The sequence below is a fragment of the Rhea americana genome, unplaced genomic scaffold (genome assembly GCF_003343005.1).
Source record: "Rhea americana isolate MKP2758 unplaced genomic scaffold, rheAme1 scaffold_101, whole genome shotgun sequence".
In the NCBI taxonomy this organism is placed as follows: Eukaryota; Metazoa; Chordata; class Aves; order Rheiformes; family Rheidae; genus Rhea; species Rhea americana.
The window spans coordinates 3,020,586-3,047,812 of NW_028185051.1; the positions used below are offsets into that span (position 1 = coordinate 3,020,586).

At 39.9% G+C, this 27,227-nt stretch overlaps 1 protein-coding gene across 1 annotated transcript; it reads right to left on the minus strand.

Annotated features, from left to right (window-relative positions):
• Positions 1 to 1,465: 1,465 nt before the first annotated feature.
• On the minus strand, positions 1,466 to 13,976 carry TMPRSS2 (transmembrane serine protease 2). Its single transcript, XM_085304559.1, has 13 exons — positions 13,923 to 13,976; positions 12,893 to 13,088; positions 12,481 to 12,564; positions 11,167 to 11,286; positions 9,921 to 10,050; positions 8,718 to 8,828; positions 7,802 to 7,845; positions 6,953 to 7,127; positions 4,970 to 5,145; positions 3,683 to 3,778; positions 3,180 to 3,322; positions 2,430 to 2,582; positions 1,466 to 2,242 (listed from the first exon to the last, which is right to left on the minus strand). The coding sequence occupies exons 1-13, from the start codon at positions 13,935 to 13,937 to the stop codon at positions 2,231 to 2,233; spliced, it is 1,455 nt and encodes a 484-aa protein (XP_085160685.1). The 5' UTR covers positions 13,938 to 13,976; the 3' UTR covers positions 1,466 to 2,230.
• Between the last annotated feature and the right edge of the window lie 13,251 nt (positions 13,977 to 27,227).

Sequence of the window (27,227 nt, forward strand, 5' to 3'; positions counted from 1 at the left end):
GAATTCACTAGATGGCTGACTTTGGATGGCCAGAACAGATTAATCCACCCAAGATATTAAAGATTAGAAGAGTATCTCAGCATATGGCTTGCTACCTGTCTCCTTTCCCTCCCCATGCCTAAGTGAATCTTTCCAAAGGCCGTCTTTCCTTTCATGGAAGCCAGTGCAAAACATAGTAATACTGCATAACATCGTATTTATGATATCTTTCATATGGCAGATTTATTTTAAACGGACAAAGCTGTGCTTTGCATAGCAGAAAGACCTGCATTCAGCTAAAAATTTTGCACTTGTGTGTCAATGAAAAGTAATCTTTCCAAGAAAAGTATTCTCTTTAGAGAATAGAGATGACAGAAAGTGTTTGGTCCTCTGATGTGAAACTACAGCAGCAGCGGGGTGACTACCAGCCTGTGGTACAGTGTTCACCTGAAGTGGAGCACAGAGTCTTCTCAACCCTGTTTAACACCGGGGTCAGTCTTCCACATTTCACTATAGCATTTTGCTACAACTGACTTAACRGCATCATGGGTCTGAAGCCTTCTAAAAGCCCGAAACCGTAACACTCAAACATCTTTTATTTCTGTGTTGAACATTCCTTAAATTTGTTGACTACTTCATGGTAGTCCCCAAGGTGCTCTTCATGCTCATGTGCTATTGAAAACACCCTCTCACACCTAGAGAAAAGAGGCAGGTACTCATTGCTTCAGGTAGGAGTAACAAATATGGGTGCATTAACAAAATATAATAACAAAACAGGGTGCAACTGCCTCAACCCATTGCCTTTAGGCTAACTCCCTTATTTGGTTCAAGTTCAGTCAGAGTAATTTCGTCAGACTCAGCCACTGAGGAAGCTCTGTGCTTCTGGATATGCAATGTTTCTTCCCGGGTTTGTTCAAGGACCTGAAATAATGGAATTCAAAAAAAATCTCTTGGATCATCCACTTGTTTTTTCTTTAAATCAGATTTTCATAGTGCTTTAGACACTGAATTCAGCAACTGCTCCCAAAAATATCCATGTAAACAAATACAAACCACCATTAAGGAAAACTATTCGTAAAAAAAACAAAAAAAAACAAAAAAAAACAAATTTATTTGGTGCAGTGTTTGCTCACAAGACAATTGCATTTCAGTACCAACAGAGAAAACAAGACTAGCAGAGTCATTTCACTCAAAAGATGCGTCCTTCTTATCAAAAGTGACTTGTTATGGCTTTTTGATCCTCCGCACTATGATTATAAATTATTTTTAAAAATCCTAGCTGAGATGGCGCTCTGATATTTAATACATTCTACTAAAAACACACATGCAGATGCATAAAGGAGAGCTTTAAGGAATTAAAAGCCAAATTTAATAAATGAGGTAGTCATCCGGTAAGGCAGACACAAATCTGTGGTCTTTGCACATAACCTCCAGTTTCTGTATGCACAGCTGCAACCGGAGGTCTATAGCTTGCAACACAGCCTCACCGAAAAAAACTTTGCCCTTCAGAAGTCATGCTCCGACGTGTGCAGTCACGGACCTCGCCAGCAGGACCCTTAATTCACTGCGCCCTGCTGCAGCTCCTCGAAGCGCCGGCAGGTCTTGCCTTCAGGGGATTCACAGTGGCTTACGGCAGAACAGCACTTTTAATTACTGAGGTGGTCAGACAGAGCTCAGTTTGAACAGTCCAACTTGGACGACAGCTGTCAAGATCCTGAGGGTTGTTAACAAGCTAAATACACAGTATTTCTTCCGTGTCTCTACTGCAGTGCGTGAAAGCTTCCCTTCATATATACCAAAAAAAATTATTTTTTCCCCTTAAATTGCCAACCAGCAGCTCAGAGATTCTATGTTCACATCACTTAATTTAAAACACTACTAAACCAACTGTCTTAATATCTTGCTACAAAAATCTTAAGTTAAATTGTGATCAAGATTGTCATCATGAACGTGTACCTGATTATCAAGTGAAAGTTACCTAAATAAAGCAGTTGTCTCTCTGCTCTCTCTGCACAGAGCAACTTTCTGCCRGGCACCACACTAAGGTGCTTATTGTGATAATTCTTCATTGATTAAATCAGTCACTGTAGCCAGCACAGAACCGAGCATGCGATCCTTCATGTTAATTTTTAAAAAATAAAATTCAGAAGAGAAAAATCATTTGTAAGGTGAATAAATATCCCAGGCACCCATGGCTTCATTTAAGCTTGTTCTCAGAAACATTGATCAGTAAGAAGGACAGAGAGGGTTGTCATCTGTTTGCCTGTTTGAAAAACAAAAAAACAGAGGCTTGTTCAAACAACGAAGTTCTGGTACAAGACTATCTTATCAATTATTCGGATACTCAAGGAAATAGCTTTATTGTCAGACAAGTCTCAGCTTATAAATATTTAAGTTCAAGTTTCAGGATTTGGGACATTTCAAAATATGAAAACCCCCAAATATTTTACCTGCATATTTTTATAAATCCAGTCTGTAAACACAGTCATATTCCCATAAACTCCTGGTCTATTGGGAGTAGCACAGCCAGTTCCCCAGCTGGTATCTCCAACCAACCACCACAAAGAGTTTTTATTAGTTACTAACGGACCTCCGCTGTCACCCTGCACAAAACATAAGCATATTATTAGTTATCATTCATTTCACTTCAGGAACACCAGTTAGGTTTAAAATAAAGAAATATCATTTCCAGACAGTAACTAAAACAACTTGCTACAGCAATTACAATATTAAATGATGATACRCAATGATAACATGTAAACAATAAAATTGTTTGCCCAAAGCGCTAAATGAGATAGGCTTCCCTGTTCACAAGTGTAATACTAGAGTATCGCCACAATTATGAAAAGTTTCATAACTTTTCATAAAGTTTCAAAGTTATGAAAAGAATGAATATTATTTATTCATTGCCAAACACAAGATAACAACAAATATCCTTGAAACATTAACAAGGGACTTCACTTTTTTAGCAAGAACCGAGCACTAACAGCTATTCAGATTCCAACAAAAGCTCTCCTTTTCCAAAGGATGCACCACTACAAGCCTAACTGAAAAGTTAGTCACTTTTTTAGTATTTTATAATTAGTAATTATAGTAGTAATTTATAATTAGTAAATGATTAAAAAAAAAGGTCCTATTAATAAGAACACTTAAAATAATCAATCACATCATTATTAGCTGTTAATAAAAAAAATAATTACCTGACAGGAATCAATTCCTCCTCCTAGAAATCCAGCACAGATCATTGTAGGCAAAATCATGCCATTATAGATATAGATGGAATTGCATCTAGATCGTTCTATTAAAGGTACCATAACGTAATTCAAGTTTTCTGATGTTTTACCTGAAATTGAAACACGCACAAAAATAGAGACACAAGGAGAAAATTAGAACAAGCATTGGGTGATGGTGCTTTCACAAATCCTAAGATGAAAAAAACTTATTAGAAGTACAGAAACAGACACTTAGGCCCACAGCACAGAGACCACCACGACATCAAAACTCCCTTCCGAGCGGTCAGTAAAATACTGCGCATCACTGTTAGCGTACTGTAAAGCAAGAGAACACGGAACCTGCTCATTGCAGCCCCAAATAATACCAAGCATACTGATAGGTCTGGATCAAACTGWCTGCTTTTAGCAGTTTTTGGCCAACTGAGGTGGACTGGTTTGTACAACACAAAATATCCCGGAGCCAAGCTTACCTCCTTGGTACTCTGCTCCCCACCCAGATATCCAGCACTGCTGATCGGGATTCAACTCCATTCCCGGGTTAGGCAGACAAACTGGCCTTACATTGTCTACAAAGCAAATGCAGCAACAGTCTGTAATGCCAGATGTCCAGACATAATGCAAAATAAATACACCTGAAACATTTAAGCATGACCAGCGCTCACTTTGTACATAAATACGTATGCACTACAGATTTTCTTTCCACTTTAACTCCTTGCACTTAACCAATTACTGTGCAACGAAGGCAGCAGTGACAAGCTTAGCAACTGCCCTTTCCCAGATGCTGCCCAGCCTTGACCTCAAAGTGAGGAACAGGCACAGTTAATCATTCTAGCCCAAGATAATTAATGCCAGCTCTTTTGACAGTAAAGAAGGAAGAAGAAAGACGACCATCTTTCAACTACTTTAGCAATAACTGATAAACAACAGGCCCTTCACGACAGCCTTCTGCATTCTCTTTGCAAAATCCTGCTGAAAATAATCATAGCAGAAGCAGGATTGGATGCAGCCCATATAAAAGAAGTGTTGAATACATGGAAAACAAGGCACAAAAACGTGTATGGTAAACAGACAACCTCCCTACCCTTAACAGTAAAGCTTTTTCGAGTGATTTCTAACAGCTTTAACTTGATGCACTGAAACATAAAGCACCCTTATAGATAGCACCTGTATAAAGCCCTTTAACTTTAAATAATACTTTATCTTCTAGTTTTTACTGCTTGCTTACAAAAAGCTGACACCTACTGTTAAGAAAAGGCCCTTTAAATTTTTATAAGTTTAAAGGGGGAAAAGAAAAGSGGGGGGGGGGGGAAGCAACCTATTAACATGAGGAGTCTGAGCAGGAACTTGGAACATTTCCATTTTTTTCTACTGCATTTTGATATAACTTGGCTTAAAGCTTAGTCAGTTGCCCCACCATTACATCCTGAGACTGAGCGTATAAGATGCAATGATACTTAGGCACCTTATAGTATTCTGCAGCAGAAGTAGGTTACTTACATGGAGAAGAGTAAATGATTTAAAAGCTAACCCAGTCCTTGCAATGAACTTCTATATAAAAACCCTTGGTAAGTACTGGACATAAATAAACCCTATTTTGAAAATTCAGTGTTCAGCCCTCACTGCAGAGGATACATTAAGGTGTCTCTGCCCACATTGCATGTCCTTCCCATGCGCAAGTGCCTAGAACGATTAGCTTTTTTTAAAAGATATGCTCATTACCATCATTTTTTTGCAGTTAGAAAGAGCAGAATACATACCAGTAAAAGTCAGCGGTGCCTCTAACTTCATAAGGGCAACATCGTTGTCTTTAGAATCTGTATCATAATCTGGATGGGAAATTATTTGTTGCACTCCATGTCCAGCTCTAAAGATCATCTCTTTCTGATTCAGGATCCCAGCATAAACTCTCCAGCCATATGGGTCGGCGTATCGCCTAGAGAAAAAGCAAAAGGTTAGAAGGTTTGCATCTCCTGTAAGGAATCCCAGCTTACAACTTCAAAAATTATCTTTACTATGACCAAGAATGCATATTTGACAACTTTTTCTGAAGATAAAGGTAAACAGTAACTTTTGACTTCTTTACTTTTGGTCAGTCTCTCCTCACCTGCCCACTTTAACAGCATTATCTTTTTTACTGATGTTCATCTGAATGTGTTAACACATTCAGAAAAGAAGCAGGGAAAGTCAATGTTCAGACACTTGTGTTCCATACGCATCAAAAATGTGCAAATAGGCAAATAGCATAAAAGGGAGATAATTTCACTTAAAAAAATCAGAATCACTTTTTTGAAAGCCAAAGTGCAAGACATCTAGCTTTGGGAAAGCTTGATTCCAATTTCTAAACATAAAGACATAAAAATTCTTGGAAACGGGTTAAGTATTACTGCCTACCCCTTTAGCCACTCGCTCTGCAAATTACATCTGAGACCGCAGCACGACAGTCTCTTTATCGAGTTCAAGACATCAAGCAGTTATTCCTGAAGTCTCACATGTCAGTGGTATTACTTGTACTATCTGAAGCATGGAAGCAGAAGCTAGAATTAAGAAATCCACAATCTTTGAAGAAATTTGTCTCTAGAAAGCGCTAGGATTCTTCTACATTAAGCACACTTGCTAGATGTAAGCTAAGGGGTCTCTTAGCACACTTCACAAACGCGCTGTAGAAAACTGCCCACGAGCGTTAACCCTCTCTCCAGCAGAGTTGCCAAGGCAGCAGCTCTTTTGTAGGTCCCACAAGCAGTTAACTCTGAAAACCAGTTTTGTACCAGCTACAGCTTGGTTGCCATTCCTAAAACTTTCACATGTTACAGAGTGCAAACTAGAAAACAGAAGAGGGATAAGATCTTTGCATAAAAATAAACACATTCCTTTCTCAAGGTTAAGGACAAARTTATTTTTCCTTGGCTTAGTCTTTAACTGTGATCCAGCTAAACAACCACYGAAATGTTTTTTTCTTAATTTTAGTGGATTTTCCCTCCAATACAAGTGGCCAGCTTTTAAACATATTYTGCCATAGAACACAAGGTACCAGACTTTTGAGTGCCCTTTAAGCTTCTGTTTCCATAGGTTAAAACAGACAAAGCAGCAGCTTTTTGTGCCGCTGATGCCCATGTGAAGTGTTCCTTGTGTAGGTATATTCTATCTTTAATACTCACATGAGCTTTATTACCCTATAGCCAAAAGATATAAGGAACTTAACAGTACATACATCTTATTTTTAAACTGATCACATTTATAGTTGTGTGATATTAGAGTTTTGGGTTTTTCTTTCTTTCTTTTTTTTTCCCCCCTCCAAAGAGTAATTCAACTTCTTCTTCACAATAACATTGCACTTTCTGGAGTAAATTTGGTACCTTGAATTTATGTCTTAAGTTGGGCTGGTGTCTGTGCCCAACAGCACTATTCAATTTAATTTCCACCTTTAACAAGTAAAATTAGCTTTTCTTTCTACAGGAAGCAAACAGTCAATCCGCAGCTAGTCTCTTCCAAAACAAGTTTTCCCTCAACACTTTAAAGTCACACAGCTCCACAGCCAAAACATGGTAGCTAATACCTGCATTCAAGAGAGGAAATAAATGTCACTCAATTCGGTTTTAAAGTGGAAAGCCAGAAGACTTCAGTACATGTTTAACCTAGAGATTTTTGTCGCTTCAGGCCAAAAGCCACTCTTTAGACGAAGGCGGACAAGCACGTTAATCGCTGGGCGCTGCAGGCCGGCTGCCCCGTGGTTTGCCACTCACCCTTCCACGCAGTGAGCGGCCGTCACTATCCACTCGGGGGTGATGATGGAGCCGCCGCAGACGTGGGCGTCCTGCACATGGAGGCTGACCTGCCACGGCCACTGGCCCAGCGATGCAACGTTTCCGCCCACAATTCTGCTCATAATATTCACGTTTTTATTGGACAGGCCGCAGTCTAAGGGGTTACATATGAGGACATTAGTTAAGGAGCAGCTTAGTCTGGAGGACAGTTTCTTCGGCTCAGGCTTCATTATCATGGAGCAGATAGCGGTGCGTCGAGCACACCACACAGCGGCTGCTTGATGCATCACAAGTCCAGCCTCCGCCACACAGATTCACAGCACTGAGCTGCACACTGAGGTCCCAGGACTCATTTAGCTTAGGCCCTCTTCACATTACAAACATCAGTCAACATATTTGGTAAATGCCTCAATTCATCAGTTCAACATGACAATAAAACAGTGGTTTGCTACACCTTTGAATGCTGCTGCATTTGAGTATCTTTGATGAGCCACACACACACACATCTTCGTGCTATGCAATAGAAAATACTTAGGAGCCAGCTCTTCACAGCCATCACAGTTTGGAAAGCAGTGCCCACCTAACAACCACGTGTCTCACACGGCAGACATTACAGACCTCCCACTGCAATTGCATAGCAACGGCTAGAGTGTTTCATCATGGGTAAATTATTTCAAGAATTGGTGGCAACAAAAGCAAARCCAGAGACCCAACATCATCCTCATCTCCTCCTCCACCCTGGTTCTCATATCTGTTTGAAACTTGGGAACCACAGCTAAATCATCTATCTATCAAAAGACGGCAAGCATGAGGAACAAAGATACTTACTTATGCAGCGCAGAGAAACCATGTTTCCTGAGACACAGAAGTCACTGCAATAGAAACCAAAAGGCAAAGAGGCTTTTAGGCACACAGCAGAGCCAATGGTGGGCAAAAGCCACTCTGCAGCTGCCTACTGTCCTCCCCAGCTACGCTCCCTGCCTTCACGCCCATCTTCCAGCTGAGGGTCCCTCCTGTCTTCACCTTCTCCAGCTACACTACTGGCACCCATCTGGCCACCACCGTTTCATCCATTCACCGAAAATGTTATGTGGAGGAGTGCAGGCCTTAGTACAGGCAGGCAGTACAAGAGACTTGTAAGCTCACTGAGAAAGCAAAATGAAGGACAGTATAAGAAAAAGTCGAACTAGTTTATGAAGTAGCTGTAGCAGAACTTAAACAGGGAGCCAAGGAAACTTTATAGGAACAGYAATCAACAGGTTCGGAAACTAAACACTTCAGAGTTGTTTATGTCAAAAATAACACAAAACCTTCTACAGTGAAAGATCCATTTTCCAAGCCACATGTTCATGTGACGAAAAAAAGACAAGCAGTACCAAACGCTATGAATGTATTACAGCTATTCGCTATGGCTATCGTGCAGAAATTCATGCTGATAGTAGAATAGCCTTATGATAGTTTTCTCAACATGGTAACTTTCTTTCTAGATAGCATAAACAAAAGAGAATAAGACTTTTCCTTAAAAAAAAAGAAAAAAGAGAGGAGAGTGGAAAATGGAAAAATGAGAGCTGTGGTTTTAAATAGTGGGGAGAGCAGTTGCTGCAATCAGATTAAAAACAAACTCTCCTCTAACAATTCCCATTGAAAGATGCGTTTGCTTTATGCCACTGGCAGAAGCTACATCTCTTACAACTACTGAGAAGATCRATGATAAAAGAAAGGAGTTTGTATTAAGCAAAGATACCTCATATAGAGCTTTTTGTAAAAGTCTATATTCCCAGCACTTGTATTCAGCTTCATAAAGCTGTTAAAGCCGACTTCAGTTGCTATTCCTTGACTATAATAATATGTATCTCTGCAAAACAGAAAGAGTCCATTAAGAAACCCAACTGTTTCAGATTTAAAACATATAATAATAAATTGAACCAAGTTAGAGCTTCTGACATGAGTACAAAAATACTCTTTTTTTGGGGGGGGGGCATTAAACACACAACACATTAAACACAGTAGAGTGCCAGAGGCTCAGATTCTTTAAACATTGATTTATCAAGTTCAGTTTCACATCAAATAACCAGATAAAAATAATATTTTCCTCTAATATGCATGCATGGTAGGAATCTCCTGTCCCATGAAATGGAGCATGATGAAGAGATGCTTCTGCTGACACATTTATACAGCACAGCAAAGTTCTGATCCAAAAAGCAGCACTAGTAACATTTTCACAGGACTGTTCCATTGCTAATTAGACAGTGCTAATAAGTGTTGCTGTTCTGCAATGCTTTTTAGCTGAGGAGTAGCAGCTCTGTGTAGTTGCTGCTAGGCTGTCTTACTGATTTGGAACTACTCTGGTCATTGCCGGTTCAGAGGTCTTACTATCAAGTGTCCCTACACTGCGTGGGCACACACAAGTTCTGCCTAGACAAAAAAAAATCACCCCATGACATCTGCCAACCTTAAAGAGTAGCAGCATAAAGTATCTCAACTACAGAAAAAAAATGAGTTATAAAGTTATGTGGAGCCAATCTGGCTGGCATACTGGATGCAAACGTTTATGGCGATCTTTCATATTTGTTACTTGTGTCGTCAGAAGGTCAAGGCTTTCCATCCAACTCTGACAGTGACAGATTAAAAGTCAGACTGGACGTTCTTAAGTAGTTATAAAGAACTGGAACTACACTGAAGTTCTTAAAGACCTTAGTGAGTGAATGTACAAAACATAAGTGATTCCACACCCTAAATGCTGCATGCATGCCAGACGCCRTTACATGTTGCAGAATCAAAATGCAGTTTTGTTACAACAGCTACCACCTTAAGATCAGACCCATCTGTGTTCATGAGAGCTAGATTAGCAACTGCTTATTGTTTCAGGTACACATTCTTAGGGAACCACAGTAGGGAAATTTTAACCTTTCTCTGTTTTTGTAAAGTCTGAGCAAGCTATACTTACACACTGTAGCCCATGTCTTTACATGCTATCTTTCCATAATCATCATTCCAGCCGTCTTGACAAACAGGATACCAGGACTTGCTGACAGGTGAATAAACTTCCAAGATAAAATTTGGTCCAAAAAGTCTAACTACCAGAAAAGGAAAAAGACCCAAGAACAACACAAATACTACATTACTAGCCTTTCTCTACTTATTGTTACCCATGATATTTTTTAGCCATAATATTTATTTGTATGCCTGAATGAACTGGTGTTAATAATTTAATGCTGCCCTCTATCCAAGTTTTGGGTAAATATCCAGTAGATAGAAATATCACAATAATTTAATTCCTTTGTGTAAGGCAATTTAAAAGAATTACCAGTTTAAAATGCAAATGTACACTATTGTGCTCATCTTTTCATCTCAGCTTTTAAACCCTGAAGATTCTTTCATATTCATATCAGAAGGTTGCAATACCTCATTTAAAAAAAAATCTTTTCTGTACACATACGTGTATTTCTTAATATACCATGTTTTATACATAAATAAAATATATTAGAATATATTTATATATATTAGTACATTGCACCTTAACATACCATATTCTATGATATGTTTAGATAAGCTCTTCTAGAGCAAGAATGTAACATGATGCAGTTAGCTCTGCCTTCCAAACCACATTATGTATTCATTTGTGGAAGAATTTAATATAAAATAGTTCAAGCAAAAGAAAAGACAGCACAAGCTTCTACAGAAACACATTATTCAACTAAACGGAGAGGAACAGCTTTAGAGCTTATGTCCTAAAATGCTAACACTGCATGTGCAGAAGAAGAGCCCCAAAACAGAGAATACGACAGAACAAGAGTTTGAGAGCGACACTGGCACAACATAAGTATTAGAAATGTCATAKCTTTGGAAAGGACAAATTAATGACATTTACACCTTATGCTCTTAAGTTCTATGACAAAGCTTCCTTTGTCATCTTTTCAGCTGAAAACACTAACCAAATCAGGCTGCTTTCTTACACAGAGGAGTTATGAAGTGGTTGGGAGATCAAGGAAAGAGAAATGAATTTCGTTTCAGTGGTGCAATGTGATCAGAGACAGACTGAAAACCAAGGCACAGGACTGAAGCACACCCTACAGGGATACAGCTTAACCTAAACTGAGCCCATTTTAACTTAGGGAAGCTTTGGACACGGAAATTGCTCAAAACTTCTTGCAATTAGCTGAAGTCCTCCCCTGCAACCCGCAGACACTCACCACACCGCTCTTCATCTTCGCCATTAGGACAGTGGATCACCCCGTCACACCACTGGGAGGGCTGCATACATGCTCCTGAAGAGCCGCACTCTATTAAGGAGCCATGGCAGCGATTCTCTACTGCAAGAGAAGAGCAACACCCTGTCCTTAGACTGAGCATCAGCTTAGCCTCAAGTGACTATCACCAAGTAACTACTACCACMTTAAGGACTATGCTGGTTTGATGGAGCAAAAATATTAGCAGCTCTTAATCAAACAAATTCAGAGATGAGAGGACACCTAGCTTGACACAACAGATTTATTGCTCTGTCCTTTACATTGCTTGCCAGATTAAGTCATTGATGCAGCTAATTGGATTTTGTCCRTTGCCTCCCTTGAATTAAGCAAGCACCATCAAGCTGGCTGAAAGGAGTCAACTTTACATTGATAGGGCTTATAAACAGGAGGAAAGCCATTAACTCCAGTTACAACCTGTTGCTTTCAGTGCAATTCAAAACAAAATGAGCCTATTCAGTGTAAATCAAACTGTTAAAAAAAAAAAACAAACAAAACCTAAGAGTACAAAAGCAAGAAGTGTCATTCTAATAGTTTTAAATGAACCCTCTTCTCTCTTACTGTTCCCTTTCCTCTAATACAACAGAAAAAAAAAAGAAATTTTCCGAAAAGCACAGTCTTAGAGGAAAAAAAAGTACACAAACTACTTCTTCAACTCCCAGAAAGAAAATATAACCATAAGAGTACAAACAGTCAGGTAAGGTATCCAAATTTATTTCAATCATCTCCTTTCACTTGAAGTCAAGTGAAGTGAAGTTTAATTCCACAGACAATAAACAGCAGTAATTTCCCTAATGAAATTCACGGTAGAATACGTTATCCAAGCAAGGTCATGCACCAGCTTTCCCTCTATACAAAGACCCTTGCAAGAGGTCAAACTATTCTTTATTAAAAGTACTGCACCAAATTTATGTAGTTGTTCTGCAGCAGCTTTTGCCGGAGAGATTGAAGTTTCTAGCAAACTCAGCTGAATGAGCTGCTCCAGAAGAGTCAAAAAGCTAATGATATTACTTGATGTCAAAAACATATTTGCTTGACAGAGGGAAGGAAAGCAGTAGCAGCAGCACTGTTTACTACAAATAACTGAGCCATTAGGTAGCAACACAAGTTTATCTCTTAAGGGATAGGCAACCAAGACTTTTCTGTCCTTAATTCAGCACCAAATGGAAGACAAAAATGTGTATTTCTGATTTTCAAACCTAAAGACATCTTTGTTTTGTTTAATAAATATTCTATTAGAACAAAAAATAAAAATCTTACCAAAATACCAAATGAAGAAAGCAGCAATTACACAACATATGACTAGTAAAATGGATAAGATAATGATTATGATTTTCTTTATACCTGAAATGAAAGCAAAGACAAAACACACAAGTTAGGTTCCTAAATAAGGTGATTTCTAGCATGACCACTAGCACTATATTTCCTTGAAATTAAAAACAGATTGTTTCTGGCAGTCAGACTCTTCACCATTCCACCACCCCTCCTCCAAATCACACAGGTTTCTATCCTGTTACGCTAGCATCCCAGCTACTACTTCTTCATCCATAGGGAGGTGGCAGCACTCGTGGATTCCTCCCATACAGGAATTTGAAAGGAAGATTCCTTTTATTTGAAAACTCACACTAGAAGGCAGTAAACCTAAAATTGGAAGAAATTCTGACAATCTTACTTGATGAACAGGAACTCCTGGATGGGGGTGCTGCTGGCCTACTCGACTGATAGGTAGCAACTCTTGGGACATAGTTTGGCACTGGCAGAACATTTGTAGAGAGGTACTGTGGATACGCGTTAGCACCTACTGGCTGCCTGGCAGAGAAGACATTTTCTGGCTGAAAGCCATGATTTTCATAGTATGGTGGTAGCCCCTAAATGTTAACATTTGAAGAAGAAAAAAAAAAAAAAAAAAAAAAAAAAAAAAAAAAAAAAAGGCAAGATTGAAATTAGAACAAAATGAGTTTAAGATGTCATTTACATACAGAACTCAGTATAATTTTGCTAATGCAGAAATTCACCATACATATACATATTAGTGGCTCTCGTTTACATGAAGAGATTTACAGTTCGTTAGCCTAATATCTCACCCTTTAAATAACAAAAATAACATACAGTGCTGCTGGAAGGAATACTAAGAGATCAGTTTCCTGATTCAAAGCAACTCAGCCTAAAAAGGATTCTTGAACCCAGGCCACCAGGTGGCTACAGAAACCATTTCACCAGTGCATCTGACAGGGTGGAAATGARCAGCAAGGACAGTTTAAGGCAGTACTGCCATTGAAATAAATGCTGACAGATGACAGTATTGGGGTATCCAGTGGTCCCTGTCCAGGAAAAACGCTTACTGACTCAGTTTGTCCTGTGGGCAGGATGAGCTATAGCTAAACCATTTCTGAAACACATTGGCCCAAAAGAGGTTGTAGAATATATACCTTGGAGGACTTTTAAGAACTAGTTAGAAGCCATTCCAATCTATCCTTCAAATACAAGTTCTAAAAATATAAATCCCTTACAGTAGTATCTGAGCATTTGAAACAGGAGTTATTTCAAGCCTCTTCCACCTCTCTTGCAGTGTTATCTTTCCTCTTTTGCAGAAAAGAAAACTGAAGAAATACATTTATCCACATTTAAAAAGAGGTATTAACCAGTACCTCACTTAATAGGCCCATTTTTTTWWAAAAAAAATGAATGTTTTGTTTACTTACTGCAGTAGAGGTCATCTTTCGTCAGCGATGCTAATTCAAGTGTTCGGAAATAAAGTGTCAACCTATAAACAAACAGAAAGTGATCAGCTCTGTGCAGCTTTGTTGTCAGTTTTCCTTTGGAAAAAAGCCAAATCTGGGGAAAAATTACAGAGGGCATAATTTAGGATATAGCATGAAATTGGATCTTAATAGCCTCTCAATGCAACCTTGACTATTACACAGTGGCAACCACTCATTAACAATAACACCACACAAACTGAAAAGATTAAGTTAGTGCTCACTTACCAACAGCATGAGAGTTAAACAAAGAATATGTTGGCAATAACCCACAAAGTATCAGTACCAAGTTCAACTCCTCCTGTCTCTCTCAGCGCTTACTCATATGTCATTCTGAAGTTTATGACACGGAAACGAGAACACGAACAAAGCACCAGGAAATACAAATTCAGCATTTAATAGTGCTACAGCAACTAGTCCCACAGGTCACGTTATTTTCACTCTTCTCCATTGTGAAAAGTTCTCTTYTTGGTTGTATTTTAGCCATCACACCAAAAACAGGGAAAGAGGCATACCAACACAAAGTTTTTAAAATAGAGTAAAATAGTTGTATGCCACATTTAAAATAGTGGCAGTTTGTTTACATGTCAGAAGAGGAAAAAGAATAAATAAAGCTCAGATTAGAACAGATACCACAAATCCAAACTGTTTGGTACTACAGGCTTAACTTCCTGTAATACCAGGAAGCATTATAGCACTTCCCCAAGCAATCATTTTAATAAATAATTAATCTAATATGCGGGGACCTCATAATATTACCCTACATTAAAAAAGCATAGGAAGTGTCTCCATCATCCACTGAGAAATACTGTTCTGCAGCCTCCAGAGCAGTACCCTGTGTGCGGGCACAGTCCTGTTGAAAGCCACTGTTATAAAGAAGAGTTGGAATTAGGACACAGCATAATTCAACTAAAATACAACAATATTGTATTTTAGAACCTGTACTTAGGTGTTCTCTCACCCCAAATTAAACTGCAAATGTCTTTAAAACAGATTTCAACAGCAACTTAGCACGCAGAGCATGCCCATAGTTCGTCACAATCCAGGAAGGTCGATTCTGGTATTTGCCCAATAAAGCTAGCAAAAAAATTTACTAACACACTGTTGAACTCTTATTTGTGCAGCAGATTGGGGAAAATAAGCTTTACTCCTGCTTACAGCAAGTGCATGAAGATCGGTGACTAAGTCTTCAGAACTTCTGGTTTATGTCGCATCCATTCTTTCTCAGCTCTTCATAGTAGTGCTGGGAAATGCAGTTCTGCATTACTTAGAGGCCAGGTAATACTTTGAAGGAAGATATTTTCGTTTCTTGTTTTCTGAAAATTAAAAAAAAAAAAAAGTGATACAAAAGCTTAGTGGTAACAGACTAAAGCCTACTAGGTAGGTAAGCTAACAGGTACACTATAACCAACAAATACCAAAACCTCTTCTACAATATTAGTTTGAAATGCGTTTCAAGTCAGCAGATAACAGTCTTCTTTGTCCCATTTTTTTTCAATTAACTGARAAACTGTTAACTGATTAACTGTTAACTGATTAATTGTTGCTAATCGACTTCCACCACCACCAATGCAATCACCACCAATGTAATTCTTGTTAATATATTTCCAATCCAACTGTTGACTAATAAAAGATTTTTCTTTATCAGGCCATAAAACATGGGAAAGACATAGGTATATACATATTTCTAAGGAAATATTCCAAGGCTATTATAAGAAGATTAAACTAAAAAAAACAAGAATCTCCATTAGATTGCACTCTTTTAAAAGTTATGCAAAATCAATGGATAGCATCCAATAATGACATAATTTGGTTTTTATAACATGCAGCACTGAGACACCTCAAGATGTTTTACAAATAAATCAAGGGTAGTGCAACAAATTTACAAATGAGGAAACCAGGTCATAGAGAAACAAGCTGAACTGTGAAACACGCTCTGTCTCACCAGCTGTAGAGTTAGAAGTGACCAGGCTCTTTTATTTCAGCCCAATATTTCAGCCTCTAGCTTCACCTCGTACTTCAGATAGATTTAAATAAATCCCCACATAAAAGTATCATAAACCCACCCTGGTATAGAAAAGGCTAATGGAAACACAAAATTATCCTTCCTTCCTATCACTAGTCATTCTCCCAGGTGTCTGCCAAGCATTTGGCACGTAAGGGGGCACATCTGAAGAAGCGTCCTTTAAAGCTACCTGGGGCAGTCAAAGTGATCAGCAAGCCCTCAGCTAGGAAACAGAGATGGAGCTCACCCCTGCAAGCAGCAGATCCCTGGGAGCCTGAGGCTTGCAGAGCAGTTTGCTAAATCCTCACCTCTTGCCTGCTCACCTCTTAGCTTTCGAAAAAAACACACCCAGGAAAGGAAAAGACCTGTCATTCAGAAGTGGTCAGCCCCTGAATTTCACCACTCCAGTACGGAACAGAGCAAGTGTTTGAACTTCCAGTGATAGGGAATTCCCCAAAGTTGAGTCTGCTTTTGTTTCAGAACTCTGAAAGTAAAGAAATAATGCTACTGTTTCTAAAGACAATAATAGCAGGGTATAAAAGATACTGCCATTACTCACAGTATAGGGATGAATACAGTGAAATACACTGTCCCACAGCAGGCAGCTAACTTGAAATATCTTAGTTTCTTCTCACATATGCTTTGGGAGCGTTGTAATTAAAGTTCTGTTGTATTTCTTCAAGGCTTTAAAAAAAAAAAAAAAAAAAAAAAAAAGGTTTTCTAAGAAAAGTTGTTAGAATGGGAGAAAAGAAGTGTGAAGAGGTTTAGGTTCATCCCATAGGAATTTAACCCAACAACTCTTTTAAGAGTAGAACTGATTTGAAAAAATGTCATTGAAAGCCTTTCCTAACAGTCTCAACTTCATTATTTCTTTATGCTTAAGCAAAAGTTGCAATTTGATAGGTTGTTACTTCTTCCAGTAACATACTACTTCATTTCATACAAACTTAACATATTAGGCCTCCAAAGGCTGGTTCCCCTCCCAGCTTGGAAGAGATTATCTCCACTGCGCGCTGAGCTGTGCTGCTCAACTGTAAGTGGTCCTCCCTGCCACCACATCCTCCTAACCCCTTCTTGCCTTGCCAGCTGCTAGGCGAAGGGAAGCCTCTGCCTGTGTCTCCCTCAGGTCATTTATAATGCATGTCCTTCACCAGCTACCAGCTAACATCCCCAAAACACAAAGGAAATAACAAAAGGTAAAGAAACCCTAAAGGTTTAACCACAGCTTTGTTAACCACCACTGCCTGGCTTCAGTTTCTGCCTTAGTTTCTGCATCCAATAAATAATAATGATATTCCTTATCACACAGCATGCTGTAACTGTTAATTAACCACAGTGCCATGCTTTGCAGGTGTAAGAGTTCTACGCAAGTACTCCTAGCTATATCAGTTTCCAAAGATTTCTATATAAAAAAAGGTATCTGTATGTTGCTTCCATGCCTAGACATATAAGTCCACAGGACAGAAAAATGTAACATTGCTATTTCGCCATGGCTAAGGAAGCCAGAGATAGATTGACAACAGCATATTTCTTGTACTCCTGTATTACTTCAATACATATTTTGTGTCATTTCCTGAAATAAAGACCTTATTAGTTGCTACCTAAGCTGCATGACAGCTATCAACAACTGAAAAAAAAAAAAAAAAAAAAAAAACAGACTAGGTCTTTGTAGTGATGCCTACATCAAAGCAATCACGTGCAAAAAAGAAAGAAATGAGAGGAAAGAACAGTTAAAAGCCGAATGCATCAAGACAGGTTCAGCTTCTAAAAGGAAGAACAAAAGCCTCCAAACAATCTACATGAGCAGTGGCTAACACTTGCCTCAGACAAAGTCATATCCAAAAAATAATCAATTCCCATTTTCCAGATAAAGGTATTAGGAGACTGGGAAAACTCATTAAGAGAGTAAAGGGACAACTCCAGTGCAAAGTTTGACCTCAGACAAGAGCAACACAAAATTATGGCTTTTATTGATGCTATAAAGGAAACATGCTTTTATTTACTATTCCCACCCATTCTGTGTCCTTCTAGAAGCCTCAGCAGTGTAACCCTAAACACAACTGCTACAGGAATTTAACCATGCAAGAAAGTGGGCAAGAGTAAAAAATAAATAAATAAAGAGAGACAAATTATGAACAAAGAGGTGATTCCAAATTCACTTCCATGATGTTTCCACACACTGGCAATTCCTGTCTTGTTCCTAGAACCAAAAAACCCACAACTTACAAATTAAGTTTAGAAAAGTTAAAGAAAAAAGAATCCTATTATGTGTGAAAGACAAAAGGAACTAAATGAGAATGTTTATCTAATTTAATTAACAAAATTTCCTTGATGATACTTCAGGAAGTGGTACAATTTTTATTGATGGTTAAAAATACGAGAATACTGTTTACACCATGGGCTAACACTCACCTTAGGGAAAGGACAAAAAACAAATCTATGAGCAACTAAAAGTCTTACTAAAGTAATCGAAATTACTTTCTTCTGGTACCCTGTTTTTTTCAGCTAACCTTCTCAACAGGCATAAGCCCTAAGTGTGCCCATGTAGCAGCATTAAGCGTCTTCTGGAGAACTCTTAAGAGACCACACAAATATGTATATGAAAGTCAGGCTCGTGCAATACAGCCTCAGCATTCCAGATTTCACAAGAAATTGTTTGGGAGCTCTTCTAGATTAGTTCCTAAGATATCATTAAACTGTAGAACTACTTATCAACAGGTGTTAAAAAGCAGTGCCTCTTGATAAGCACTACCAGCAATTCAAATAAAGTCCACAATACAGCAGTATGCCCAAGGCCAGCAAACCAAGATTAAAGATTATGCTAATACTACTTCCACGGGGGGGGGGGGGTTAAAAAGCTCTGGGAGTAGCAGTCTCATTATAAAAGTTAAAGGACACTGTACTGATACTATGAGCAATTGCGTATTTGCCTTGCCTGAAAAATGACATCATGAAACACTGCATCTCACAAGTACATCACATGATTTTATTTCAAAAAAATTACATGGTATGGTCAAGGAAAAGGATATATTTGTCAGGCAACAACTGCAGGGACAGCTACTGCCCAGAACATCCACCACATCATGCACAGATCACTTCTTTGCTAGAGGATGCAGCAACAGCCAGCCCAGCACTGGGATGTTTTCTTTCCCTGTATTATATCCCCAGTTCTGCCTATGCCCTTATCCTCCTGCAGCAGCAGCAAATGGCCTCATGCTTTGGGTACTAAAATTCAAGTCTCCCTACAGCACTGAGTCTTTGGTAGGCTCGGGTGGGGGGGAAACAAAACCAAAATGCTCTCAAGGATACTATATTCAAGTTGCAAATGAATGAACCTGTAGACATGGTTATCACTTATTAGTAAGTATGCACTCAGTAGATAAAGAAATCAAGACTAGGAATGCAGAAAAGCAGACCAGATAYTTGTCTAGGTCAGCTATTTTCTGCCTGTGAGATCCTGAGGAGCTGTAAGCCACTCCTAAGGGGTCGACAGCAGATAAGAAAGAAAAGCAAGCAGGAGTCATGGATTCCCTCCATGCGGGGGTCCACGCTGGCAGAGATGGGCTCCACACCCACTCATCAAAACCGATTCAGAACAACTGGTTTGGCAGCACAGCCATCTCCACGGGGCGGCTGTTAGCATGGACTGAGCCTTGACCAGCATGGACCGTACATACAGGAGCAAGAGCCCTCACACACTTCCAGGACCGGCGTCTCCAATGCAAGCATTTTAATCATCATCCTTTCTGACTTGCTCTTAATATCCTAGAATATCGTTTCCACTTATTTCTATTCCCGTAATACACTTGCCCTAGACTGACTTATATGTAAAGTGTATATATATAAAAAGTGTGTGTGTGTGTGTGTGTATATATACACACACACACACACTTTTTATATATATACACACACTTATACGTTATATATGTGTGTATATATATGTGTGGGTGTGTATACACACACAAACTTTTAAAAGTTTAAAAATAAAGCAAAAATGAAAAAAGTCAAGTCCAACTTTGAGATCGACTTTTATCCTGGTCCAGACGTCATTTTATATTACATTTGTGTTGACATACCTAGGTAACAGCCCCAGCCGCAGTCGTTTCCCTGTTTCCCTGATCTTTGCCACGCAGCCACGCACAACACCCATCTCTTCCCGCACCTCCTGGCTCCCCCACTGATGCAAATCAGCTTTCAGAGGTGACGCTGCTTCCTCCGGTGCTTTCTAAAGCGCTACGGGCACTAATGAAACTTTACTCAGGGCAAACAAACCGGGATACTCAGGACAAAGGCATCGCGGAAAAATGGTCTCTCGTCTCTCAGACTCACTGGCACTCTCCCTTCCCCCAAACCTGAGGTGAAATTTTAGATCCAGGCCGGCTATGACCATCAGTAAAGCCTCCGGGGGSAACTGATTTCAACAAAGTTTTGTCCCGGGAGTTTTCATACGGTGCCTGTCAGTAAAGCAACGCGTCTGTAGAGTACGTGGCAAGACTGACACCCGCACTCCGAAATCGGCGCCTTTGCAAGAACCTGCATAACGGCGGTGACATTAATACACAACCAAGAGGCTCTTGAGCCGGATCCCGGGCTAGTTCATTTTCCATGACTCGCGACGTGACCTTGAATAAGCCGTCTAACCTGGCTGCCTCCGGTTCCCCTTCGCCCCACGGGCCAGAGGACAGCGCTACCCTCACACCAAGGGCGCAGCGCTCCGCTCCCACTGCTCAGCTCCCACCCAGGCACCTTCCCCGGGCTCCCGCAGCCCCCGCCTCGCCCGCCCTACAGCCGCGCCAAGCTCCACTTACCGCTAGGCAAGCGGCAAAACCGAGGGAAAACGCACTGTGTGCGCCTGACGCAGGAAGCTGGCCGGCCAGAAACGSGGCTGCCAGCCAGCGCCGAGGTTACTCACCTGCCGGATTTTGGCGCCCGCCCTCCCCGCCTCCCTCCTCTCCTCCCTGCCGCCCTGGCCCGGCGCGGGGCCTCTCCCGGGCCGCGCAGCCTCGCGCGTACCTGGAGCGGAGCCGCGCCGCGCCGCGCCGTGGCCGCGCCGGGGGAGCCGGCGGGAAGGGGCAGGTGTCCCGGGGAGGGGCGCGTCGGCCGGCCCCTTCCTCCCGCCGGGGCCGCGGAGGAGGGCGCTGCCGGCGGGGCGGCGCACCTGCCTTGCCCCGGGCGCCGCCGCGAGGCCACGGGGACGGGCGGCAGCCGGGCTGGACCGGGCCGACCTGCCTCCCTCCCTCCTCCTCCTCAAGCACAGCTGCCACAGGAGCCCCCCGCCGCCTGCCCACGATGCCCCCAAAGGCGCCGGTTCCTCTGTTTTAGGTGTTTGTTCCCTCTGTTTTCTCGAAACCTGCGGCAGTGCAGGGCCCAGGCCTTTCTTTTCTCGAAGCGTAGAAATCGGTCCTCGTGAGTYTGCTTCTCGGGATGTTGTGTGCAAACAAGAAGCCGCAGCCCTTCTCTGAGCTGGGCAGGTCAGGAGCTGATAAGGAATATCCATAGAAGTGTCCAGGCTGAGGGAAACTGCCTCCTGCTTCTGCCTTCCCACTCCATGTAATGAAGGGACACTCTTAACTCTTGCAGTCTCAGCTGTGTGTCTTTGAAAACTCCAGCAATCCAGGGTAACTCTCTGATAGAGGAGATGTAGAAGCAAGGTTTTGAGTGCTCATTTTCGCTGCTGAAAATCAGCTTCACCACAAAAAAAGAAAAAATATATTAAACTTAGTACACAACTGGGAATTTCTATAGATGTGTAGGGAAAAAAAAAAACATTCATTTGTAGTAACAGCTCCAAATTAACACGATATTACCATGTGCTATGCTTAATGTCTTCTCTGTAATGAGACTACAGATAATAAAAGACTGTAAGTACCTATGTTTGGCATGGTATATGTTGGGGTTTTTTTTCTCTCTCTCTTTTTGAACGTGTGTGCAGCTGGCTCCATACCCCATTAAGTGGGTGTACCCAGTGGCATATGGTGCATTCTCCAGAAGGGTGCTACAAGATCCCTGCGAGGCTGTGGCCTCACATTGCCCTAGCTCATGGTGCCAGATCAGAGGCTGCTTCCTTATAGTTACAGAGTCACCTCAAGAGCAGCAGGAACCTAGGTCATAGTTTCTGTATTCTTCCAACTTCCTGTATTTATTCAAAGGGGACTATACATCTTCTGACTCTTTAGTACAAAAAGGATTAAATGTGGAGAGCTTTGGCTGAAATATCTTAAAAATCACCTGGATTTTTCAACTGGACCTTTTTGTAGAAGTCACGTTCTCCTAAAGGAGTCAGTGGGGGTCAGTAATTTTCCAGTGTGGCTTCAGTTGCAGGAATTGCACCCTACATTTCACCCAAAGTAAAATATATCCTAGGTCACACCTACTGCCAGAATACACTGCATTGTCACCCTCTGTCATTCTCTAAAATCTTCGATTCAGTGGCATGTCCCTGTCTCTACAGAATCTCTGTCAAGACCTTCAGACCTTAGAGACCTTTCAGGTGTGAAGTAGGGTGCCTGGCTGTAAGGTTTCTGTTACATTTCCTCACCAAAACAGAGGGAAATTGGCACATCCTAAACATGACCAACAAGGAGACATCCCTGAAGATCTTTTCTGCTCTTCAGGGAGATTTTGAATGCTTCTTAACCTTGGAAATTCATGTCTTTGATTGATTGCTTTTTTTCCCCCTTTGAAGATCCTTTAGAGTACAAGAGACCATGTACTCACATACTGATGTTGTGTCCAACTTCTCTCTTAACAAAGAGCTCACTTAATTATTGGGATATCTAACATATAATGCACCTAAAGGTATTCTTTTAAGCTTAGGAATATTTCATCTTGGATTTATCCAAACATCTTGCACAATGGCTACAGGTAAGAAGAAAGGGTGATGTAAAATACATAGGCAGGTTCCTGTGTACTTTGATGTTGTCCCTATATAGGCATTTCTAAAGTACTATAGTCAGTGCAGGCATTATAAACAAAACTGGGCAGAAGGACACAGTAGCAGGGAATAAACAAATATGCTCTGCTGGCAAGTGGTAAGTTCCTGTGACAGAGGAGCTTTAGATTCCCGCAGGTGACTGCATAGTTCACAAAGCATGTCGCTCTGTGAACTATGAAATAATACCAGATCAGCAGATCCATTAAAATTAATAGGGCTCTGCTCAGTTACATACTTGAAAATCTGGCTGTGTGCCAGCAGCTCATTGATTAACACTGTTAACACCTTTTCTTCTTACTCCTTAGAGTGAAGTCAGATGAGATGGCAGAGCTGGCCAAGAATTTTGCTGCCAGTGAAATGGGCACTCCTGCTCTCTTTCTCCCAACTCCTCTCCCCCTCACTCCGAGCTATAACCTCTTCTGTGTGGCATTTGGCTCACGAAAGGCCTGAGGATGCAGTACTCTAACGGGGTAAAAATGTGTGGTTTTTTTTTTATTTATTGGGTTAATGTTCTGCAAGATTAACCGAGTTTGCTAACAAAGGTCAAATGTGCACTAGAGCTGGAGCACAGCACGCAGTGGAGGTGGGGTGCTGCCTCCTCTTGGCAGCAAAAGTTGTAAGGTCGCTCAGCTGGTCTTCTAGTTGAGGACTAGCTAGTGGYCTTGTGATATCTTAAAAATATTTGCATATATGTTTTAGTGTGTTTTAATTACGTAGGTCCAGTTTTAGAGAGTTAGGATGCCAGGTATTCATCTCATTAATGGATCGTGAGCCACCTTAAAAAGGTAGCTCAGGGCGGGTTTCTTTTCGTTGTTGTTTTTCAGAGTTGCTAAATGCTTCAAAAAGTGGAGTACTTTGCTGGCCAGGGACATCCTCTTCTTCAGGATCCCTCTGTCAGACTCATGGCCCAGAATTCCAGATATCTGAGAGGTTAAAAGTTACCCAGGGTAGCATTCATCATCCTAACACTTATTTCAAATGCTTTTTTTTTTCTCCTCTCTTAATAGTTTAAATGTTCAATGAACCACTTCCTCCCCCATATTTATACATGGGGGGATGTTTTCTTTTGTTTTAAAAGCTTTGGCTTATATGTCTGTAAAATACTTGTGCTAAGCACTTGAAATTCATCCTGTAAATAAGCTGATTTCTTCAGATGCCTGGCATCACCTACGATTGTATATCCTTCTGTGTGATAACCTTGCTGTTCTTTGCCTTCCCAGGACATCTTTTTTACTCTATTCTTTAAGATAGTTCTGCCCACCTATTAATCTGAACTTGTATTGTTTTCATTTTGATTTGTCATGACACTTCATTTCCTATTCCATTAATACTCAGTATATAACTAGCTCCATTTTCTTTCTTGCTTCTAAATTTTTGCTTGTGTATCTAGAGTCTACTACTCAGAAGAGTAGTAGATAAAGCCTCTCAGAGGCAAAATTGTGGTGTACTTGCTCAATGCATTTCAGGATGAGTTTGCTCTTGYAACTTTGAGACCATACTTACTTTTGCCCATAGTATTTCTGAAAGAATTAGAATTAAAGATGACTTGAGGGAAATTCAGACATAAAGCCTTCAACTGAACAAAACATTCAGATGAAGACCAGGCTAATCTAGTTTAACACCTCCTTTGTTTTCATGGCGCAGCTGTGTGTGATAGGAAATCTTACTGTGCCCTACTGCAGTAGGTCCTCTATGCTTTTTATTTTTGAGGGAGGTTTGGTTTTTTGGAGGAAGAAACACTACTGTGAGAGATAGCTGTCTGTTTGACTTTTTGAGGCAAACACTAAAATCATGCACTCAATCATACAATTATGCCAGCAGTCTCCCCAAGCTTGGAAACTTAAATGATCRTTTAATAACTAAGCTTAAGCTAAATGTACATTGATTTTGAAAGTACGTTTGTATCTGCTGGTAGTGGTAAGAACACTTGCAAAGAAACTTACTTGCTTAAGGTATAGTTGAAAATCACATTAAATTGGGAAACACCTTCAAAAATCCTTTTTTGTTCCAATTCTTGAGTACCCATGAAACAAGAGGTGTTCTTTGTTATGGTATTCACTAAAGATGCTGGAAAAAAAAACAATTACTCTGTTATCTGGGAACGATGAGAGGGTGGCATGCATCTGCAGATTAGAAAGGTGTGTCCCTGCAAACATTCTCACTTACTTCCCAGCCTTTCAGAAACTTTTTCCAGAGCTTCAAGACAACGCAGAGAACCACAAAATGAGCTGGCTCTTCTTGGTTCTCAGCTTTCCCTGAAACCCACAGGAGGAAAAACTTCCACCTGTTTTCCTCTGAATCCTGGAGTTCAGAAGATGCACGAGARAAAGCCATTGTGTCTGCTTCTGTCAAACATCTTAGAGGAAGAATGAGTTGGAAACTTCATAAACTGAAACTGAGTTCTTGTGTATAGAAAAGGTGTTTTCATGCACGAGAATAATGGGGTTTTGTTTTCCTTTACAAACTGCTTGAAGCAGGATCTTTGCTCAGTTTTGTTTAGGCAGTGCTCACTCCTGATTTATAAGAGGATATATTGTGTACAGTGCTCCCTCTCACTTTTTTTTTCCATTTCTTCCAGTTTAACTTTCTAGTATAGAGACAAAGAAGTCTCATAGTTATGAAATTATCTGCTCTTTCCCAGAGGGAAGAAACTGTCAGGAATAATAGGTGACCTTAACTTCCCTCTTGGTGCGTGTTGTCACAATATTTTCAATGGTTTCCTTGTCTGTTAACTGTAAAACGAGAATAAAAATTGAAGTACCATTCTTTGCTGGATTTTTCTGATTTTCCCATACCAGAATAGAATTTGACCTGCCTTCCACTTTTAAGTAATGGTAGCTTTATGGCACAGAAATCAAATGACAACTTTAATTTATTGGGTTTTTTCTTATACTTGGGATTTTTTTCACAGATCTGGTTGTTTGATTTGTTGCACTTGTAACACAAAGTAGCCAAAAAGTCAAACTACTTCAACCAGTTAAACTAGGCTTATTATTAGTTATTCTTGTACCAACAGATAGGCCTGAAAAAACTATAATGCATCAGTGAATATGGGTCTTGATGTAGATGGACTTCACTGTTTTTATAAAATAAAAATAATACAAATACATTTTCAGTTGCTTTAACATTTTTAACATGAATTTGCAAAGGAAAAGTATTAAAAAAATGGCAGACTTGCATTTCAGTACAAACTGGAATCAAATTTAATAGTTTTGCTGATGTACATGGAAAAGTACTCTGATAGGTCAAAAAAAAAAGAAAGAAAATCATCTTAAAATAAGATTTATTGTGATTTTTTTCCAGTTAGAAACTAAAAGTAGTGTTTTGGATCTATATGTAATTCTGGACAAAATTCATACTGATTTMATGGAGCCAGAACTTCTCAACTGAATGTTTAAGAGAAGATAACTATAATTTATTTTTAATATGTTGAATGTCATTCATGACATTTTATATCAGCAAGTAACTTCTTTTTTCAGATCTGAAAACAACACTGTTCCACTGATTTTCATGTCTTTGGTAATAATTCTATACAGAAGACAAGAAAAGAAAAAATAGAACCAGACCTTTTGAACTGCTGAATTTTTTGAATACCTGCTTGAGATAACCAGAGATAAATTGTATCTGAAAAGAATTGCCTTTTGTTTGTTTGAACAATCAAGAGCTTTTTTTTTTCTCTTTAATTCCAGGTTCAGCTCTCGGTTTGCCGCACAACTTTGGCTAACTTGTTTCTATCTGCATCAATTTCCTGTTCAGTGGAAGGTAATTAATGGTATGCATTATCAGGAGGTATATAGCTATTTTCACATTTAATCAAATATTTTAAAAGTTTTTGGAGACTTGTTGATTAGAATGGTAAAGAATGGTAGATGGATTAGAAACGGTAAAAATAAAGTGTCCTTTTTATATTCACCTGCAACTACTCAATCTTTTATGGGCTATTCCAGCATCAAATAAAAGTACTTGATTTTTATCAACAATTGAACATTGTTTTAATTCCATGATAAACTGGGTAGATGAAGTCAGAAAACTGTAAATCACTGCTTAGTCACAAACAAAATACTGATTCAGTTCACTGGATCAGGCATGCTATAAGTAAGCCAGCAATTAAGTTAGGGRAAAAAAGTCTTTCTGAAAGTCTTTCTGAATCACAGTCAGTGCTATTGCACGTCTCAGTATAAGAATTATTAATCTCTAGTAAAACTTTGCATATTTAGCACTCTACTGCTTGCTACATTTTCTTTTTGAATTACTAAAATATGCTTACATTTCTTCATCATCATTCTTTTAGATCTCTTGATTGGTTTGT